Source organism: Papio anubis, chromosome 1 (genome assembly GCF_008728515.1).
Source record: "Papio anubis isolate 15944 chromosome 1, Panubis1.0, whole genome shotgun sequence".
In the NCBI taxonomy this organism is placed as follows: Eukaryota; Metazoa; Chordata; class Mammalia; order Primates; family Cercopithecidae; genus Papio; species Papio anubis.
Window position 1 is genome coordinate 24,870,696 of NC_044976.1, and position 18,292 is coordinate 24,888,987.

The 18,292-nt window shown below is 51.4% G+C and overlaps 1 protein-coding gene across 5 annotated transcripts in view; it reads left to right on the plus strand.

The window, feature by feature from the left end:
- The window catches only part of RPS6KA1 (ribosomal protein S6 kinase A1), a 45,590-nt gene extending 28,029 nt beyond the window's left edge, over positions 1 to 17,561 (plus strand). For 4 of the 5 annotated variants that reach the window (XM_003891392.4, XM_009202614.4, XM_003891391.5 and 1 more), the window contains 9 exons: positions 1,547 to 1,677; positions 3,481 to 3,606; positions 3,801 to 3,890; positions 4,246 to 4,404; positions 13,593 to 13,754; positions 13,992 to 14,068; positions 14,293 to 14,410; positions 15,323 to 15,460; positions 16,612 to 17,561. In XM_003891392.4, coding sequence (XP_003891441.1) covers positions 1,547 to 1,677; positions 3,481 to 3,606; positions 3,801 to 3,890; positions 4,246 to 4,404; positions 13,593 to 13,754; positions 13,992 to 14,068; positions 14,293 to 14,410; positions 15,323 to 15,460; positions 16,612 to 16,734 — 1,124 coding nt within the window. In that variant the 3' untranslated portion in view covers positions 16,735 to 17,561. The remainder of the gene's footprint in view (positions 1 to 1,546; positions 1,678 to 3,480; positions 3,607 to 3,800; positions 3,891 to 4,245; positions 4,405 to 13,592; positions 13,755 to 13,991; positions 14,069 to 14,292; positions 14,411 to 15,322; positions 15,461 to 16,611) is intronic. The other variant, XM_021938068.2, reaches the window with a different exon arrangement.
- Positions 17,562 to 18,292: the final 731 nt, after the last annotated feature.

Genomic DNA, 18,292 nt, shown 5'->3' on the forward strand with positions numbered 1-18,292 from the left:
GTAATCAGCTTTGGCTGCCCTGACTACCGGGCCTCCGTGTACTTACCTGGAACAAGGGCACAGCCACAAACCCACTCATTTCCTGGGGTTGCTGCAAAGAGCCAGTGAAGGAGCTTCTGGGAAGGAGCTGGGTGAATCCTAACTTTCTGGCCAGATATTGACAGTGGATGTGGGGTGGAATGTTCTGGGAGGCCTCCTATAAGGGCATGTTTTAGGAGAGGGAGTACTTTTCTTTTTTTTCTTTTCTTTTTCCTTTTCTTTTGTTTCTTTTCGAGATGGAGTCTCGCTCTGTTGCCCAGGCTGGAGTGCAGTGGCGCCGTATCGGCTCATTGCAACCTCCGCCTCCTGGGTTCAAGCGATTCCCCTGCCTCAGCCTCCTGAGTAGCTGGGATTACAGGCATGTGCCAGCACGCCTGGCTAATTTTTGTTTGTTTGTTTGTTTGTTTGTTTGAGACGAAGTCTCACTCTGCTGCCCAGGCTGAAGTGCAGTGGCCGGATCTCAGCTCACTGCAAGCTCCGCCTCCTGGGTTTACGCCATTCTCCTGCCTCAGCCTCCCTGGTAGCTGGGACTACAGGCGCCCGCCACCTCGCCTGGCTAGTTTTTTGTATTTTTTTTTTTAGTAGAGACGGGGTTTCACCGTGTTAGCCAGGATGGTCTCGATCTCCTGACCTCGTGATCCGCCCTTCTTGGCCTCCCAAAGTGCTAGGATTACAGGCTTGAGCCACCCCGCCTGGCCAATTTTTGTATTTTTAGTAGAGACGGGGTTTCACCATGTTGGCCAAGCTGGTCTGGAACTCCTAACCTCAAGTGATCCACGATGGGGTGCTTTTCTCACTGTACTTGCACACCTCTGATGACAGGGACAGCAGTTCTCTAAGCAGTCCGCTGGGCAGTGTGACAGGTGCAGCTTTGTAGGAGTCAGGGGCCAGAGAAGCAGCATGAGGCAAGGCTTCTCAGAGGAGGGAGCGAGTGAGCTGAGTCTTGAAGGATAGGCAAGCAATGGATTATCTAGTTAAAGGGAACAGTGTGTGCAAGGGCTCAGAGACCCCTTTAAGGATCTGGGAAGTCCAACGTGGCTCAGCTGTGGTGTGGAGAGAGAGAAGAGGAGGATCACAAGGCCCTCCATTGCCAGACTCAGAAGCTGGGCTTACTCCTGAAGGCAGAGGGGCACCTTTGAAAGGTGCGGGCAGGGTGGCAGATTTGTGGTTGGAACCTTCCCTTTGGCTACTGTGCAGAGATGGACCTGAAGGGGCTGATGTAAGACGGAGAAGCTGGGGAGGGAGCATCCAGGAAGGGATGAACTGTCTTGGCCTGGGATGGAAGTGGATGTGAGAGTCTTTAATGTTCCTCATGCATCAGGACTGGACTGGTCTAAACACATATGAGCAGTCGGGCTAAGGCCTGGGATGGACAGGCCCTCTGCAGGCTCCCGCCATGGCCAGCCCCTGAGGCAGGTCTGAGGCCCTGTGCTCCCCCTTTGCTGGGCTGCCTCAGGGTCGAAGGGACCTCCTCAGGTACCCTCACATTCCCCTCCCGCCCCTACAGATTCCCCAGGCATCCCCCCTAGCGCTGGGGCCCATCAGCTGTTCCGGGGCTTCAGCTTCGTGGCCACTGGCCTGATGGAGGACGACGGCAAGCCTCGCGCCCCGCAGGCACCCCTGCACTCGGTGGTACAGGTGAGGGGGGCAGGGGGCTGCTGCTCCGTTATCCTTTTCTAAAGAATGGCTGTGAATACAGGCTCTGAGTTGGACAGAACCGGGTTCATACCCTCGTGCCACTGTGGGACCCGTAGGGTCTCCAACATAAAACAGGGACAGTAAGGCCCACCTCACACTGTGGCCCTGATAATTGGATGATGATATGGCTATACATTTCCCAGCACAGAGCAGGGTCTGGGTACGTGCCAGGGGGTGCCCAGGGTGGTGGTGCAGAGTGACTGTCGTGTCTCTGGCATAAGGGTAGCGAAGAACTTGTATCTCTTCACACTTGTTCCCCATTTGTACACTTCCACTGCCTCATGAAAGTTTCAGGTTGAGAGGCAAGAATGTAGACTGTGGAGCTCATTGCATGGGTTCCAGATTCACAAGATAATGGACGTTGGGGTTTTTTTTGTTTGTTTTTGAGACGTAGTCTTGCTCTGTTGCCCAGGCTGGAGTGCAGTGGCACAATCTCAGCTCACTGCAGCCTCCACCTCCCAGGTTCAAGCAGTTCTCCTGCCTCAGCCTCCCGAATAGCTGGGACTACAGATGTACACCACCACACCCAGCTAATTTTGTTGTTGTTGTATTTTTAGTAGAGACGGGATTTTACCATGTTGGCTAGGTGTCAAACTCCTGACGTCAAGTGATCCACCCACCTCAGCCTCCCAAAGTGCTGAGATTACAGACATGAGCACCCGACCAGATAATGGACTTTAGATGAGATACTTCCCTTCCTGGTGCCTCAGTTTCCTTATCTGTAAATGGGGAAATGATAGAATCTTCCTCCATAGAGCTATTATGAGGATTATTAGAGTTAATACATGTAAAGTTAAAGTGGGCTGGGCACGGTGGCTCATGCCTGTAATCCCAGCACTTTGGGAGGTCGAGGAGGATGGATTGCTTGAGGCAGGAATTTAAACAGACCCGTCTGGCCAACATGGTGAAACCCCATCTCTAAAACTACAAAAATCTGACGGGCGTGTTGGCATGTGCCTATAGTCCCAGCTACTTGGGAGGCTGAGACACGAGAATTGCTTGAACCCGGGAGGCAGAGGTTGCAGTGAGCCGAGAATGCACCACTGCACTCCAGCCTAGTAACAGCGCAAGACTCTATCTCAAAAAATAAATAAATAAAAAATAAAGTTAAGGTGACTATGTAATTTATTTTCCAAACTGGGACATCTTTATCCAGGACAAATATTAAATCAGACTGGATGCAAGGACCGCAGGCGCAAGCCAGGGCTGGCTGCGGGGCATGTAGTCACCTGATGAAAGTGCTTAGAATACTGCCTGGCACGCAGCACACACTAAGCACCATTCAGCATTGCTATGGCTAATGTCCCAGAACCTTGAGACACCCCCTGAGTTGAGCTGTGACACCCCAGAAAGGGGAGGCAAGTCACTCAAAGCCATACTTAGTGGCACAGCTGGAACTCAGCTCAGGGCTCCTGTGTCCCTCCCAGGCCTGCCCAGGCTTTTCAGAACTAAAGTCCTCTCCATGTGTGTTGTGACCCTCTTGCCCACTCCCTACACTGCCCTCTGACCACAGGCTGCAGTCCAGGCAGGCTGGGAGCCAGCGAGTATGCCCAACATATAGAGTAGAAAACTGAGGCCCAGAGAGGGGCAGGCTGTCACCTGCAGTCACATGGCCAACACTCTACCCCAAGTCTCCTGGCCCTTCCCCGGTGCTGTCTCTACTGAGCCAAGACCTTGAATGCTGGGAGATGACCCTTAGCACTCTGGAGCCAGGGGTCAGCCACAATTTTTGGTCTCCTACAGCAACTCCATGGGAAGAACCTGGTTTTTAGCGACGGCTACGTGGTAAAGGAGACGATTGGTGTGGGCTCCTACTCTGTGTGCAAGCGCTGTGTCCACAAGGCCACCAACATGGAGTATGCTGTCAAGGTGGGCCTCCTGACCACGTCTCAGCCAAGGCTGCCGGGCCGGGGGCAGGTCCCCGTCTGTTGGGGAGGGGTGGTGCCTGAGCTCTGCAGATGTATGAAAGATTGTGTGGCCGAGACCTCCAGGCCTGCTCCATGGCAGGGAAGGACCCTGGAGCCTGTCACCCTGACACTGCCACATGCACCCACTTTCTTCAGGTCATTGATAAGAGCAAGCGGGATCCTTCAGAAGAGATTGAGATTCTTCTGCGGTACGGCCAGCACCCCAACATCATTACTCTGAAAGATGTGAGTGGGGTGGGGACCAGGAACTCGACTCTCCAGGATTTGTCTCAGGGTTGCCATTCCTTTGACTTCTCATCCTCTTTCCAGTGGTCATGTGGAGGGGAAAGAGGTCCCTTGGTCCCTCCAGTCTGCCCATACCCCAAGGGCCCTCCTTCAGACTCAGGCATTTTCTGAGGACGTTCTTGCCTATCAGGGGACCAGTGTCAGCATCCTCCTTTTGGGGAAGGCGGGGCCACTGAAGAGCGAGCAGAATACCTGCCTAAGGCTCATGTCATTCTTCCCTGCTCTGGGGCGCTGCTGACCAGGGGGCCCAGGCCTGGCACTGGGGAGAAGAGCCTGATGGTGAGGTCTTCGGCAGGTGTACGATGATGGCAAACACGTGTACCTGGTGACAGAGCTGATGCGGGGTGGGGAGCTGCTGGACAAGATCCTGCGGCAGAAGTTCTTCTCGGAGCGGGAGGCCAGCTTCGTCCTGCACACCATCGGCAAAACTGTGGAGTATCTGCACTCACAGGGGGTGAGTCTGGATTCAGGGAGGCGGTAGGGGGATGCCAAGGGTCATACCATCAGCAGAGCACATGAACCACATGCTGGCCCAGGAATGGCAACCTCCAGCTAGCCAAATTGAGGGAAGACTAGGCTGGGTCGGGGGATGCGTGTAAAGGAGGGAGGGAGAGATGTGGTCAATCGTGAAAGGGAAGGTATGGAAAGTTATTCAGTATCTACTGTGTGCCAGTCACCATGGTAAGGTTTAGCATAAGATGAAGTTTCCAGGCCAGGCGCAGTGGCTCATGCCTGTAATCCCAGCACCTTGGGAGGCCAACGCAGGTGGATCACTTGAGGTCAGGAGTTTGACACCAGCCTGGCCAACATGGTGAAACCCGGTCTCTACTAAAATACAAAAAAATTAGCCGGGTTTGGTGGCAGGCGCCTGTAATCTCAGCTACTTGGGAGGCTGAGGCAGGAGAATGACTTGAACCTGGGAGGTGGAGGTTGCAGTGAGCCAAGATCACACCATCGCACTCCAGCCTGGGCAATAGAGCGAAACTCCATCTAATAAATAAATAAATACATAAATAAGATAAAGTTTCCTTACATTATCTCAATTGGTTTTCACAACAACTCTGAGATAGATGCTGTTACTGGTCCCACTTCACAGGTAAGAAGACCAGAGCTCAGAGATGAAAGTTCATTTGCTCAAGATTACATAGCCAGGGAAGAATGGAAGAATTTCAGACTGAAGAATTTAGGTGGGGAGTGGGTTTTGAGTTAGGAAGCAGCAGGGTCACCATGGGGGAGGTGCAAGGCTTCAGGGAGGTGAATTCGACTATGGGTTCAGTTGCTAAGGCAGAGGAAATGGATGCAGGAGGAAATTCTGCTGGAAACGTAGCAGGGAACTACAGAAGAGGTGTAGGTCCAAATGGCAGAGTTTGGCCTTTATTACTGCACAAGGCAGGTGAGCACTAGATGATGGTGAGGTAGGAAAGTTCATTACAGTGGATTAAAGCCCAAAACAGTAGCATTACTTTTTCTCTGCATGAGGTGATGTTTTAGGGTACATCTGATCAGACAACATGGGGGTTAAGAATGTAGGCTCTGGGCCAGGCGCGGTGGCTCACGCCTGTAATCTCAGCACTTTGGGAGGCTGAGGCGGGCGGATCACGAGGTCAGGAGATCAAGACCATCCTGACTAACACGGTGAAACCCCGTCTCTACTAAAAATACAAAAAAATTAGCTGGGCGTGGTGATGGGCGCCTGTGGTCCCAGCTACTCGGGAGACTGAGGCAGGAGAATGGCGTGAACCCGGGAGGCGGAGCTTGCAGTGAGCCAAGATCGCGCCACTGCACTCCAGCCTGGGCGATAGAGCGATCTCTCGAGAAAAAAAAAAAAAAGAATGCAGGCTCTGAATCCACCTAGCTGAGTCCAGGTCTTGGTGTATGAGGTTATTAACTTGTTTTCACATAGTACCCAGTCCATAGACACATTTCCCGTATTGTCCTGGTTTTTTTTGTTTTTGTTTTTGTTTTTAATTGTTGGAGATGAAGTCTCGCTCTTGTCACCCAGGCTGAAATGCAATGGCATGATCTTGGTTCACTGCAATATCTGCCTCCCAGGTTCAAGTGACTCTCCTGCCTCAGCCTCCCGAGTAGTTAGGATTACAGATGCCTGTCAGAATGCCTGGCTAATTTTTTGTATTTTTAGTAGAAACGGGGTTTCACCATGTTGGCCAGGCTGGTCTCAAACTCCTGACCTCAGGTGGTCCGCCCACCTCGGCCTCCCAAAGTGCTGGGATTACAGGTGTGAGCCACCATGCCTGGCTCCCTATTGTCCTTTCAAAAATGTCTTTTTTGACTGGTTTATTGAAATCAGAATACCTGTAAGTTCCACACATTTCATTCAGTTGGTAAATCTCTCCCCTTTTTTTTTGAGACAGAGTCTCACTCTGTTGCCTAGGCTGGAATGCAGTGACACAATCACAGTTCACTGCAGCCTTGACCTCCTTGGGCTCAAGCGATCCTCCCACTTCAGCCTCCCAAATAGCGGGGACCACAGGCACGCACCACCACACCTGGCTAATTTTGTATTTTTTGTAGAGATGGGGTTTTGCTTTGTTGCCCAGGCTGGTCTTGAACTCCTGAGCTCAAGTGATTTGCCCACCTTGGCCTCTCAAAGTGCTGGGATTACAGGCGTAAGCCACCTTACCCAGCCTCTTTTCTTTTTTTTAAACTGGAGGAAAATTTGCATAGAGTAGATTTCAAGGGTACATTTTGATGAATTTTGTTAAATGTGTACACCCATGTCGCCTCCACAGTTAGACCTCCCTTTTTTATGCCACCGACATGTTGAATATGAGTTCTGTGGAATGTCTCGTGTTCTGAATTTGTCTGTCGGCTGCCTTCTGGATCATTTACATTATTTCTCCATTGTTTATATTTCCTGTAAACTGCAAGTTGCTCTAACATCATTATTAGCTTCGGCTTTTTTGGGGGGATGGGAATGAGGTCCAGATGGTAAGGTTGGGCCGAGCATGGTGGCTCCTGCCTGTAATCGCAGCGCTTTGGGAGGCCAAGGTGGGCAGATCACTTGAGGACAGGAGTTTAAGACCACTCTGGCCAATATGGTGAAACCCCATCTCTACCAAAAATATGGAAATTAGCCGGGCATGGTGGCACATGCCTGTAATCCCAGCTACTCTGGTGACTGAGGCACGAGAATCGCTTGAACCTGGGAGGCAGAGGTTGCAGTGAGCTGAAATCACACCACTGCACTCCAGTCTGGATGACAGAGCAAAACCCTGTCTCAAATAAAAAATAAAAATAAAAATAAAAGAAGGCCGAGGTCATCCAATCTATGGAGGTACACTTCAGTGCATCACATCCACGAGCACAGTGTCACGCTGCCCGCCTTTAACCATGGCAGGTGGTAGCTGTCCCATCTCCTTATTGTAAAGATCCTCATCGAATGGTTTCATCCTTTCAGAATCTTGCCTGAGTCGAGTATTTCATTAGGGTTGCGAAAGTGGCGATGCCTGATTATGTCTAATGTTTTAGGGGAAATTCCGTAAAAAAGAATTTCACCTCTTAACCAAAGCTCCAATTTGGTTACCCCCTGTGCTTTTAATGGTCATGTTTGAAGTGGCTTTGGTTTTTGAAATGCCAGTGCAATAGACTAATATTTAAACATGTCAAGTCAGAGAGCGTGTTTCCTTTTTCTGTTTTGTTCTTAAGTGAGTACTCATTAAACTTAAGAAGGTTTAGAAGACAGGCAAGCCAGTGTACTCATGGGTCACCTGAAGCTCAAAGTAAGGAAGAACTTTCTGAAGAGGGGAGCTGCCTCCAGAGACAGTGAGCCCCTTCTGCCAGGGATGTGCAAAGCTCCAAGTATAGATAACCACTTGGTGAGGATGTTGTTGGAGGAAGTTGTCTCCTTCCCGAAGCTGGGAGTGTGTGTGTGTCTCCAAAGTTTCTGGCTCTTTGCTAATACCGGGGCAGGTGATGAGGAATGGGAAGCTCTTCTTGTTGACATATTTGGAGGGGATGCTCTGGGTTGCTTTGTTGACAGCAGTAGCTGCGGTCTGTAAGCTGGGAATCCCACAGGAGCTGAGGGATGGGAAGGGGATGACCAGGCAGCAGGGTCCACCGGGACCCCTGTTTGTTTGAATATTGTATTTGTATTGAAGCATTGCGTAAACACTGAGAAGTGCACAAATCATGACGGACAAGTCAATAAATTTTCAAAAAGTGAATACACCTGTGTAACCAGTACCCAGATCAATAAACAAAGCATTTCCAGTTCCCTTAGAGGCCCCCACCTGAGGATAACCATCCTAAGCTAAATTCTAATAGGTTCATTTTGCCCGTTTTTTAATTTATTTTATTTTTTATTTTTATTTATCTATTTATTTTTGCTCTTCTTGCCCAGGCTGGAGTGCAATGGCATGGTCTTGGCTCACTGCAACCTCTGCCTCCCAGGTTAAAGCAATTCTCCTGTCTCAGCCTCCCAAGTAGCTGGGATTATAGGTGCCTGCCACCACAACCAGCTAATTTTGTTTGTTTGTTTGTTTGTTTGTTTTGAGACAGAGTCTCGCTCGCCCAGGCTTTAGTACAGTGGCGTGATCTCAGCTCACTAAAAGCTCCACCTCCCGAGTTCACGGCACGCCATTCTCCTGCCTCAGCCTCCCGAATAGGTGGAGCTACAGGCGCCCGCCACCATGCCCGGCTAATTTTTTGTATTTTTAGTAGAGATGGGGTTTCACCATGTTAGCCAGGATGGTCTCAATCTCCTGAGCTCGTGATCCACCCGCCTGGGACTCCCAAGGTGCTGGGATTGTAGACGGTGAACCACTGTACCCAGCTCATTGTAGTTTTAATTTGCATTTTTCTGATGATTAATGAAGTTGAGGACCTCTTCAAATGTTTATTGCCATTCGGACAACCTCTTTTATGAAATGCCTCTTCAAGTCTTTTGTCCATTTTTAAAAATTGGTTGTCTTTCCTTTGCATCTTACGTGGCAGGAGTTCATAATTTAATACATGGAGTCTTCGTAAGTCGCCAGTCTCCCTCTATGTTGTTTCTATAAGGTTGTGGACTCTATAATAGAGAGGGTTTCTCCCTTTAACCAGATGATTCACTTAGAACAACTTCGCCTCTTGTTTGGCCAGTCACAGGTGCCTAAATGCACATCTTCTCACGCTGCTCCTGAAGATGTTGCTGCCACTGCTGCTGGTGGTAGCTAATGCCACGTGCCACTTTCCACGGGTCAGGCAGGGTTCTGTGCACTTTACATATTAACTTTTTTTTTTTTTTTTTTTTGAGACAGCGTCTCACTCTGTCACCCCAGCTGGAGTACAGTGGCGTGATCATGGCTCACTGCAGCCTTGACCTCCCAGGCTCAAGTGATCCTCCCTCCTCAGCAACCTGCAGCCCGCATATTTGGGACTACAGGTGTGCCACCACACCTGGCTAATTTTTAAATTTTTTTTTGTAGAGATGGGGTCTCACCATGTTGCCCAGGTTGGCCTCAAACTCCTGGGCTCAAGCAATTCTCCCACCTCAGCCTCCCAAACTGCTGAGATTACAGGTGTGAGCCACTGCACCCAGCCCAGAGCCTATGCTGCTTTGGACAGCATCTGGTCTCTAGGTTTTGTTTGTTTGTTTTTGAGATGAGTCTCGCTCTGTTGCCCAGGTTGGAATGCAATGGCACGGTCTCGGCTCACTGCAACCTCCATCTCCCAGGTTCAGGTGATTGTCCTGCCTCGGCCTCCTGACTAGCTGGGGACTACGGGCGCGTGCGACCACACCCGGCTAACTTTTGTATTTTTTGGTAGAGACGGGGTTTCTCCATGTTGTCAGGCTGGTCTTAAACTCCCAACCTCGTGATCTGCTGCCTCGGCCTCCCAAAGTGCTGGGATTACAGGCGTGAGCCATGGTACCCGGCCTGGTCTCTAGTGCTTCTTCACAAGCAGTCACTCTGTCTTAACATCCAGCATGGTAGACGGGTTCAGTCCAAGGCAGTTCTGGGGTTACTGTGATGTCTGTCATTTCCCAAGCCCCTTGCTAAATATTCCTGTCCTTCCCTATAAGCCTGGGGTTGAATACTATTATCAGCCCCATTTTACAAGTGAGGAAACTGAGGGCTAAAGATGTTAAATGTCGTGCCCAAAACCACACAGCCATGAGTGGATGGTAAAGCCAGGATTCACACCCTGGCCTGCCCGACTCCTTCCTGTGACTGGAATCCCAACTCTCCTGGAGGTCACGGCCTATTGCTCCAGTGCCTGCATTCAGCCTACACATATATTTTGTTTGGCCTGCAAGATAAGGAGTGTTTTTTGATTTGAGGTGTGGTTTAGTAAGGCTTTGGTAATTTGGCTGCTTCTAAAAACACTGGGTCCGAGTTGCTGTGTAGCGACTGTCAGCTGCAGAGCCAGGTAGCCACTGCCCTCTGCGAACTGCTTGGAGGTTCCCGCTCTGCCTGGCTTCACTCATTACTTGCCCAACACGTTGATTTTCTGTGCAGTGAGATGTGAGACTATACTTTTCCTCCTGCCACATACACTCCTGAGGGTCAGGTATCAGAATCACCTGTGGGGCTTTTTAAAGCTGTGCTTCCCCTCCCCTACTCACCATCCCTACTATTCTACCACAGGCAGTGGTGAGACAGTTTCCTATAGGAATTTGTAGTTTCTCTATGTTGTATTAGGGTAGGAAAAAAGATCAACAACTTGAGCCGGGTGTGGTAGCTCAAACCTGTAATCCCAGCACTTTGGGAGGCTGAGGTAGGTGGATTGCCTGAGGTCAGGAGTTCGAGACCAGCCTGGCCAACATGATGAAACCCCGTCTCTACTAAAAATACAAAGAATTAGCTGGGCATGGTAGCAGATGCCTGTAATCCCAGCTCCTCGGGAGGCTGAGGCAGGAGAATTGCTTGAGCCTGGGAGGCAGAGGTTACACTGAGCTGAGATCACGCCATTGCACTCCAGCCTGGGCAACAAAAGCGAAACTCCATCTCAAAAAAATTAATTAAAAAAAAGGTCAACTTCCATATCCCTGTGTCCCAGTAGTGTCATGTGTGCCACACTAAACTGGAAAGACTATGGAATTAAGGTCAGAACTGGGTTCTGGTCTTGCCTCTGCCTCTAACTTGCATGCAAGTTAGTTGTCCTCTCAGGCCGGATGTAGTAGCTCACACCTGTAATCCCAGCACTTTAGGAGGCCATGGTGGGAAGATCACTTGAGGCCAGAGTTTAAAACCAGCCTAACCAACAGGGTGAAACCCTGTCTCTATAATACAAAAATTAGCCAGGCATGGTGGTGCACACCTGTAATTCCAGCTACCTGGGAAGCTGAGACATGAGAATTGCTTGAACCCAGGAGATGGAGGTTGCAGTGAGTCAAGATTATCCCGCTGGCGAGACTCCATCTCAAAAAGAAAAAGAAAATTGTCCTCTCAGAGCCTTGGTTTTCTCCTCTGTAGAATGGAGCTAGTAATTCCTGTCCACCCACCGAGGTGCAGTGGGTGGCTCCAGTGAGATCATGACTGGTAACGTTCTTTGTAAACTGGGAGTTTACTTGCGTAGCTGGTGTCCTCAGCCAAGCTGAGCATCCCTGACCTCTAGGAAGAGTCCACATTCCTGGGGGCCTGGCCTTGTGCTGTGGGCCATATGATCGTGTTTGAAGGAGAGAGCCCACAGGACTTTCTCCGAGGCTTGGATACAGTGCATTGCTGGGGCCACCCTAACAGTGTGGCCCTTTCCCCCTCATCTACCTGGCACTCTTCTCCCTATGGAGGTGGACTGTACTGGGCCATATCTACCTTCTCCATGGGCTCCACAGGCACTGCTGGAGGGCTTGGGGATCAACTGAGACTATGAAAGGACTATCTGAATAAAACCAACTAGCCTGCAAAACTCTACTAATCTAACCTTCAAGGTGTCTGTCTCTGTGTTTCAGAGGTGTGATTTGTTCATTCATTGCACAAAATTCACTTAGCATTTGCTCTGTGCTAGGCCGTGCACTGGGTGCTGAAGGTGAACGGGCATTCCACAGACGTAGGGTTATGATCGTTACCGAAGGAGCCCCTGGTGGCCTGAACTCAGGGGACCTGAGGGATGCAGTGGACAGTGAGGCTGGTACAGATGATGGCTGTGCCTCCCATGTCAGGGTAGGGACTTTGGACTTTATGTTGCAGGTAGGGAGCCTTCAACGGTTTTTTGACAACGCCCAGGGAGGTTTCTGGACATTAGCTTAGGGGAGGAGGAGCAGGAAGATGAGAACATGAGGAGTTTAGTGTGGGATGTGTTTGAGTTTGAGGCTCTGTGGAACATCCAGTGGTTGCCGTGTGGTAGGCAGCTGGATTTATGAGCCAAGACTCAGGAAAGTTCTGGACTAGGGTTAGAGATCTGAGAAGTATTGGTAATTGATAGAGGATTGACTATGAATGGAACTGTACAGGCCAGGCACAGTTACTCACACCTGTAATCCCAGCACTTTGAGAGGCCCAGGCAGGAGGATCACTTGAGCCCAGGTGTTCAAGAACAGCCTGGGCAACATAGCGAGACCCTGTCTCTGCAAAAAGTGTTTTAAAAATTAGCTGAGTGTGGTGGCACACGCCTCTAGTCCCAGCTACTCGGGAGGTTGAGGTGGGAGGATCACTTGAGCTCAGAGGTTGAGGCTGCAGTGAGCCATGAATCATGCTGCTGTACTCCAGCCTGGGCAACACAGACCCTGTCTCACAACAAAACATAACAAAACAAAACAAAACAAAGCCTTACAGAGTGGGAGGAGGAGAAGAATGAACTGTGGGGTGGTTCAGCTCCCTCAAGTTACAGATGAGCAAATGGCCCCAGAAGATAGCCGTTTGCTTATGGCCTCAGCAGTGTCATTCATCCATTCATTCAACAGATATTTATTGAATACCTGACATGTACTAGGAGCTAGTTTGAGTGCTGGGATACAGCAGTGAGCAAAACACTCATGGAGCTTACATTCTAGTGGGCAGACTCAGAAAGCAAATTAAATATTATGTTAAGTAGGGAAATGCTACAAATAAAAGTAAAGCAGTGTATCCTTAGATTCTAAAGATAAGGAAAATAGGGCCGGGCATGGTGGCTCACACCTGTAATCCTAGCACTTTGGGAGGCTGAGGCGGGCAGATCACTTGAGGTCAGGAGTTTGAGACCAGCCTGGCCAACATGGTGAAACCCCATCTCTACTAAAAATACAAAAATCAGCCAGGTATGGCAGTGGGTGCCTGTAATCCCAGCTACTTGAGAGGCTGAGGCAGGAGAATTGCTTGAGCTTGGGAGGCAGAGGCTGCGGTGAGCTGGGATTGTGCCACTGCACTCCAGCCTGCGCGATAGAGGGAGACTGTCTCAAAAAAAAAAAAAAAAAAAAAGACTTTTAAGATTTTGACCTAAGTAGTAGGAAGGATGGAGTTGCCACAAGGTAAGATAATGTGATGAGTAGGTTTTAGGGGAGAACTGGGAGTTCAGTTTTGGACAGGTTAACTTAGAGCTACCTGTGGACACCTATACAGAGTCAGTAGCAGCAGCAATAAGATCCTCATTTCAGCCCCTTCCCCTTCTCTTGGATGCCAGGTCTGTGCACTCGTCCTGTCTGGGTAACTTTCTCATCCCTGGCAGCTGACCTGGGCCACTGGCCACCTCCCCACACTGAGAACTGACCCCAGCCCCTGCCCGTAGGTTGTGCACAGGGACCTGAAGCCCAGCAACATCCTGTATGTGGACGAGTCCGGGAATCCCGAGTGCCTGCGCATCTGTGACTTTGGTTTTGCCAAACAGCTGCGGGCTGAGAATGGGCTCCTCATGACACCTTGCTACACAGCCAACTTCGTGGCGCCGGAGGTGAGTGGCGCGGCCTCCTCAGCTGTAAGAGTGAGGGGGAACTGGAGGCCTTGTGCCCCCTCCTAGAGGCCCCACATTGGCCAGGACTCGAGTCTCTGTGACCTTGGCCCAGCTGGCAAGGGGAGATCTAGCCTGTGCCTGGGACCCTTGTCCTGCCCTTGAGGGGAGTAGCAGGAAACATCTGTGGTGACTTTCTACTGCCCCCCAGACTGACCACCTCCCCTGCCCTGTTGCCAGGTGCTGAAGCGCCAGGGTTATGATGAAGGCTGTGACATCTGGAGCCTGGGCATTCTGCTCTACACCATGCTGGCGGGGTGAGTGCCCCTGGCCTGGACCCTTCCCCAGTCTAGGGCTGGGCGGTGCTTGTCTGATAGGAATGGCTCAGCCAGCTCTGACTCAGGATGGTCTGGAAATAGAGACTTGCTCCTGCCTCTGGGAGCTCTACCTTGGGAGTACCCCATCTGAGGGGGAGACAGTCTCCCCCAGCTCCAGGATGGAGGCCAGAGTCTGTACCCAGTCCGTGGGGGCTTTTCTGCAGGTACACTCCATTTGCCAATGGTCCCAGTGACACACCAGAGGAAATCCTAACCCGGATCGGCAGTGGGAAGTTTACCCTCAGTGGGGGAAACTGGAACACAGTTTCAGAGACAGCCAAGGTGAGTCTGTACTACCTGTGTGGGCTTATTTGGAGGAGGGAGGCAGGGTCCCATCCCAGGGCTTTTCAGCAGTTCATGAACAGCCTCATTTCTCCAAGTGGATGTTCCACAAATCCCTGGTGCTGTATTTCTCCAAGTGGAAGATTCCCAGGCAGACCACCACCATCCCCGCACCTTGGGGTAACTTGGTGATCATTTATTGGCCCTTCTCATTCTGGGCCCAGGGCTGCATCATCGGTCCGGGCCTTGTGGAAGCCTAGTGTAGTGAGGGATGCTACCTAGTTTGCACACAAGGAGCAGAGATGCCTGGAGGCACAGATAGGCCGACCCTCTTGGCCAAGGGTGTGGACCGTGGAGACACAGAGTAGAGCAATTGGCCATGCCACGCAGAGCCTCCTTGGAGGAAGTCGCATGTGAGCTTTCAGTATTAGCAACAGTGTTTGGTTATTGGGAACCTGTATGCCAGACAGAGTTGAACCCTCTCTGTACGGCCACCTCACATCAACCTGCGAGGCAGGGAGTGGTTATTCCTATTTCTCAGCAGGGAAACTGAGGCTCAGAGAGTTTAAGAAACTTGCCCAAGGCACTCACTTGATGAGTGCAAAAGGCAGGTTTTGAACCTGATCTATCTGAGCCCAAACCTGAGGCTTTTCCCACCTTCCCACATGGCTTTTTGAAGGCAAAGGAGAAATGGAAGGGTGTTCCAGGACAAAGGGCCTAGAGCAGCGAAGGCCCAGAGACAGGAACCTTGACTATGTGCGGGGAGCCCTGGAGCAGAGTGGAGAATGGATCCCAGGGGCTGCTGCAAGGGTTCAGGCGGGAGCTAGCAGAAGATGGTTACCCTCCTGTGTCCCATTAGGGGCCTGCTCCCCTGCAGCCCTCCCACCACCCCCTTGCCCACTGTGTCCCCAGGACCTGGTGTCCAAGATGCTACACGTGGATCCCCACCAGCGCCTCACAGCTAAGCAGGTTCTGCAGCATCCATGGGTCACCCAGAAAGACAAGCTTCCCCAAAGCCAGCTGTCCCACCAGGACCTACAGCTTGTGAAGGTATGGCCACCCTTGGGCTGCTGGGCATCTAGGGGGTCAGCCCAAGGTGGCACGGTCAGGGACTTGTGGCAGAGCCAGGCAATTCCATGTCTGTACGGAGCACCATGAGGTGGAACATAGGAGAAGAAGACACAGCCCTGCTGTCAGAGAGCTTAACACACTACAGTGTCACGGTGCATTCATGGCCCCCAGTCCTCTGGAAGACACAGCTGCTGACCTCTGAACCCTCCAGTCTTAAGGGGGTTGGACCCATGACCATAAAGGACCACTGAGGCTGGATTAACAGTGGGCTAGGCTGGGCGCGGTGGCTCACGCCTGTAATCCCAGCACTTTGGGAGGCCGAGGAGGGTGGATCACGAGGTCAGGAGTTCAAGACCAGCCTGACCAACATGGTGAAATGCCATCTCTACTAAAAATACAAAAATTAGCCAGGCGTGGTGGCAGGCTCCTGTAATCCCAGCATTCAGGAGGCTGAGGCAGGAGAATCGCTTGAACCCAGGGGGCGGAGGTTGTAGTGAGCCAAGATTGTGCCACTGCGCTCTACTCTGGGTGACAAAGTGACTCCATCTCAAAAAACAAACAAACAAACAAAAAACAAAACAGTGGGCTATGGGGCTGGGCGCGGTGGCTCACGCCTGTAATCCCAGCATTTTGGGAGGCCAAGGCGGGTGGATCACTTGAAGTCAGGAGTTCAAGACCAGCCTGGCCAAGATGGTGAAACCCCATCTCTACTAAAAATACAAAAATTAGCCTGGTGCAGTGGCAGGTGCCTGTAACATCCCAGCACTTTGGGAGGCTGAGGCAGGTGGATCACCTGAAGTCAGGAGTTCAAGACCAGCCTGGCCAACATGGTGAAACGCTGTCTCTACTAAAAATACAAAAATTAGCTGGGCGTAGTAGCGGGTACCTGTAATCCCAGCTACTTGGGAGGCTGAGGCAGGAGAATCGCTTGAACCCAGGAGGTGGAAGTTGCGATGAGCCAAGATCGTGCCACTGCACTCCAACCTTGCCTGTCTAAAAACAAAAATAAAACAAAACAGAAAACAGTGGGCTGTGGAACACTGAGCGGGGCTGGCCTACCCTTGGGGCATGCATCCCCTCCCCACTACATCTCCCACCATTATGAACTGACCTCCCCGCTTCTCTTTCAGGGAGCCATGGCTGCCACATACTCGGCACTCAACAGCTCCAAGCCCACCCCCCAGCTGAAGCCCATCGAGTCATCCATCCTGGCCCAGCGGCGAGTGAGGAAGTTGCCATCCACCACCCTGTGAGGCACCAGGGCATTCAGGCCGCAGGGCAGTGCTAGCTTGACGGAGGCAGCATGCTTCCCAGAGGGAGAGCAGGCCGGAGCCACAGGGCCAGAGGGAGCTGGAACCCGAGGGGCCGGGGAAGCCGCCAGCCCAGAACACCCCTAGTGAGGGTGTGAGAAGTGCCTTCTCCTTCCCCAGGATGGACTCTTCTCGGCTCAGGCTCTGCTGGTGGAAAGCGATTCACTGTACAAACTCTTTTTTTATGGAAAAAATGGCATCAACCACCATGGATTTTTACAAGATCCATTTGCCTTTCTGGGAGCAGAAACAGCCATTGCGGCCCAAGGAGGGGAACTGAGTCACACTGAGGCTCTCTGAGACTCTTTAGAGCAGCTTTGGGATCCCACCCTGGGGACCCCCACGATTGGCCATCTGTAGCCATCTGCACACAGCTCCGAGACAGTCCAGTGTCACCTCTCTCAGAGCCTCTGGCTGGTTATTAGAACTCATTCTATCCCCAGTCAGCTCCTTTTCCGTTCTGTTCTGCTGGGAGTTCTAGAACCACTTCCTGCTACAGGAGGGGACTCATGCCCTGCTGGCTTCCAGCTTCAGGCACCAGCATCCACCTCGGCCCCACCAGTGGATCCCCTGTGGTCAGGCTGGGCAGCCCCAGAGAGAGGATGTGGAAAGCACTTTTTGGCTGACTTCTTTTGGGGTTGGCAACAGGACAGAGTTCACGGGAGGCCAGTGGGTGGGCCATGAGGGACAGGGGCTTTTTTCATTTCTTCCTCTGCTGGTTACTCAGGGTTCATCTGTCCATGGCCTTTCTAATAAACTGTTGAGTTGAAGCATGCTCTCCTCCACTGTTCATCCCTGAATTTACCCTCTCTCTGCTATTGGATGTTGAAGACATTGGCAGTGACAGAAAATGGGCCAGGGCCAATTAGCCCAGCTGCTTGGAACCAGGTCATCTGGGGAGTGTGTGGGAATCCTGCTGGTCTGGCCCACGCGTCCCTGCCAGGGGATTCCATTATGGTATTGATAACAGTGTTACTAGCCACTGGTGACCAAGTGCCAGGTACTATGCCTGGGCCTCACATGAATATCTCATTTAATCTTGACCCTGTGAGATGCTCTGTATTATCCCTGTTTTTTTTTTTTTTTTTTTTTTTTTTGAGACGGAGTCTCGCTATCGCCCAGGCTGGAGTGCAGTGGCCGGATCTCAGCTCACTGCAAGCTCCGCCTCCTGGGTTTACGCCATTCTCCTGCCTCAGCCTCCCGAGTAGCTGGGACTACAGGCGCCCGCCACCTCGCCCGGCTAGTTTTTTGTTTTTTTTAGTAGAGACGGGGTTTCACCGTGTTAGCCAGGATGGTCTCGATCTCCTGACCTCGTGATCCGCCCATCTCGGCCTCCCAAAGTGTATCCCTGTTTTATAGATGGGGAAACAGGCTCAAGTTGGGGAATGACATTTTCTCATGCAGTATTTTTCTGAGCATCCATTCTGGCCCTGTACTGGATGCTGATGAACCAGGTACAGAACAAGGCCATTGTGTCCAGGGGTCTTACCTCCCAGTAGGG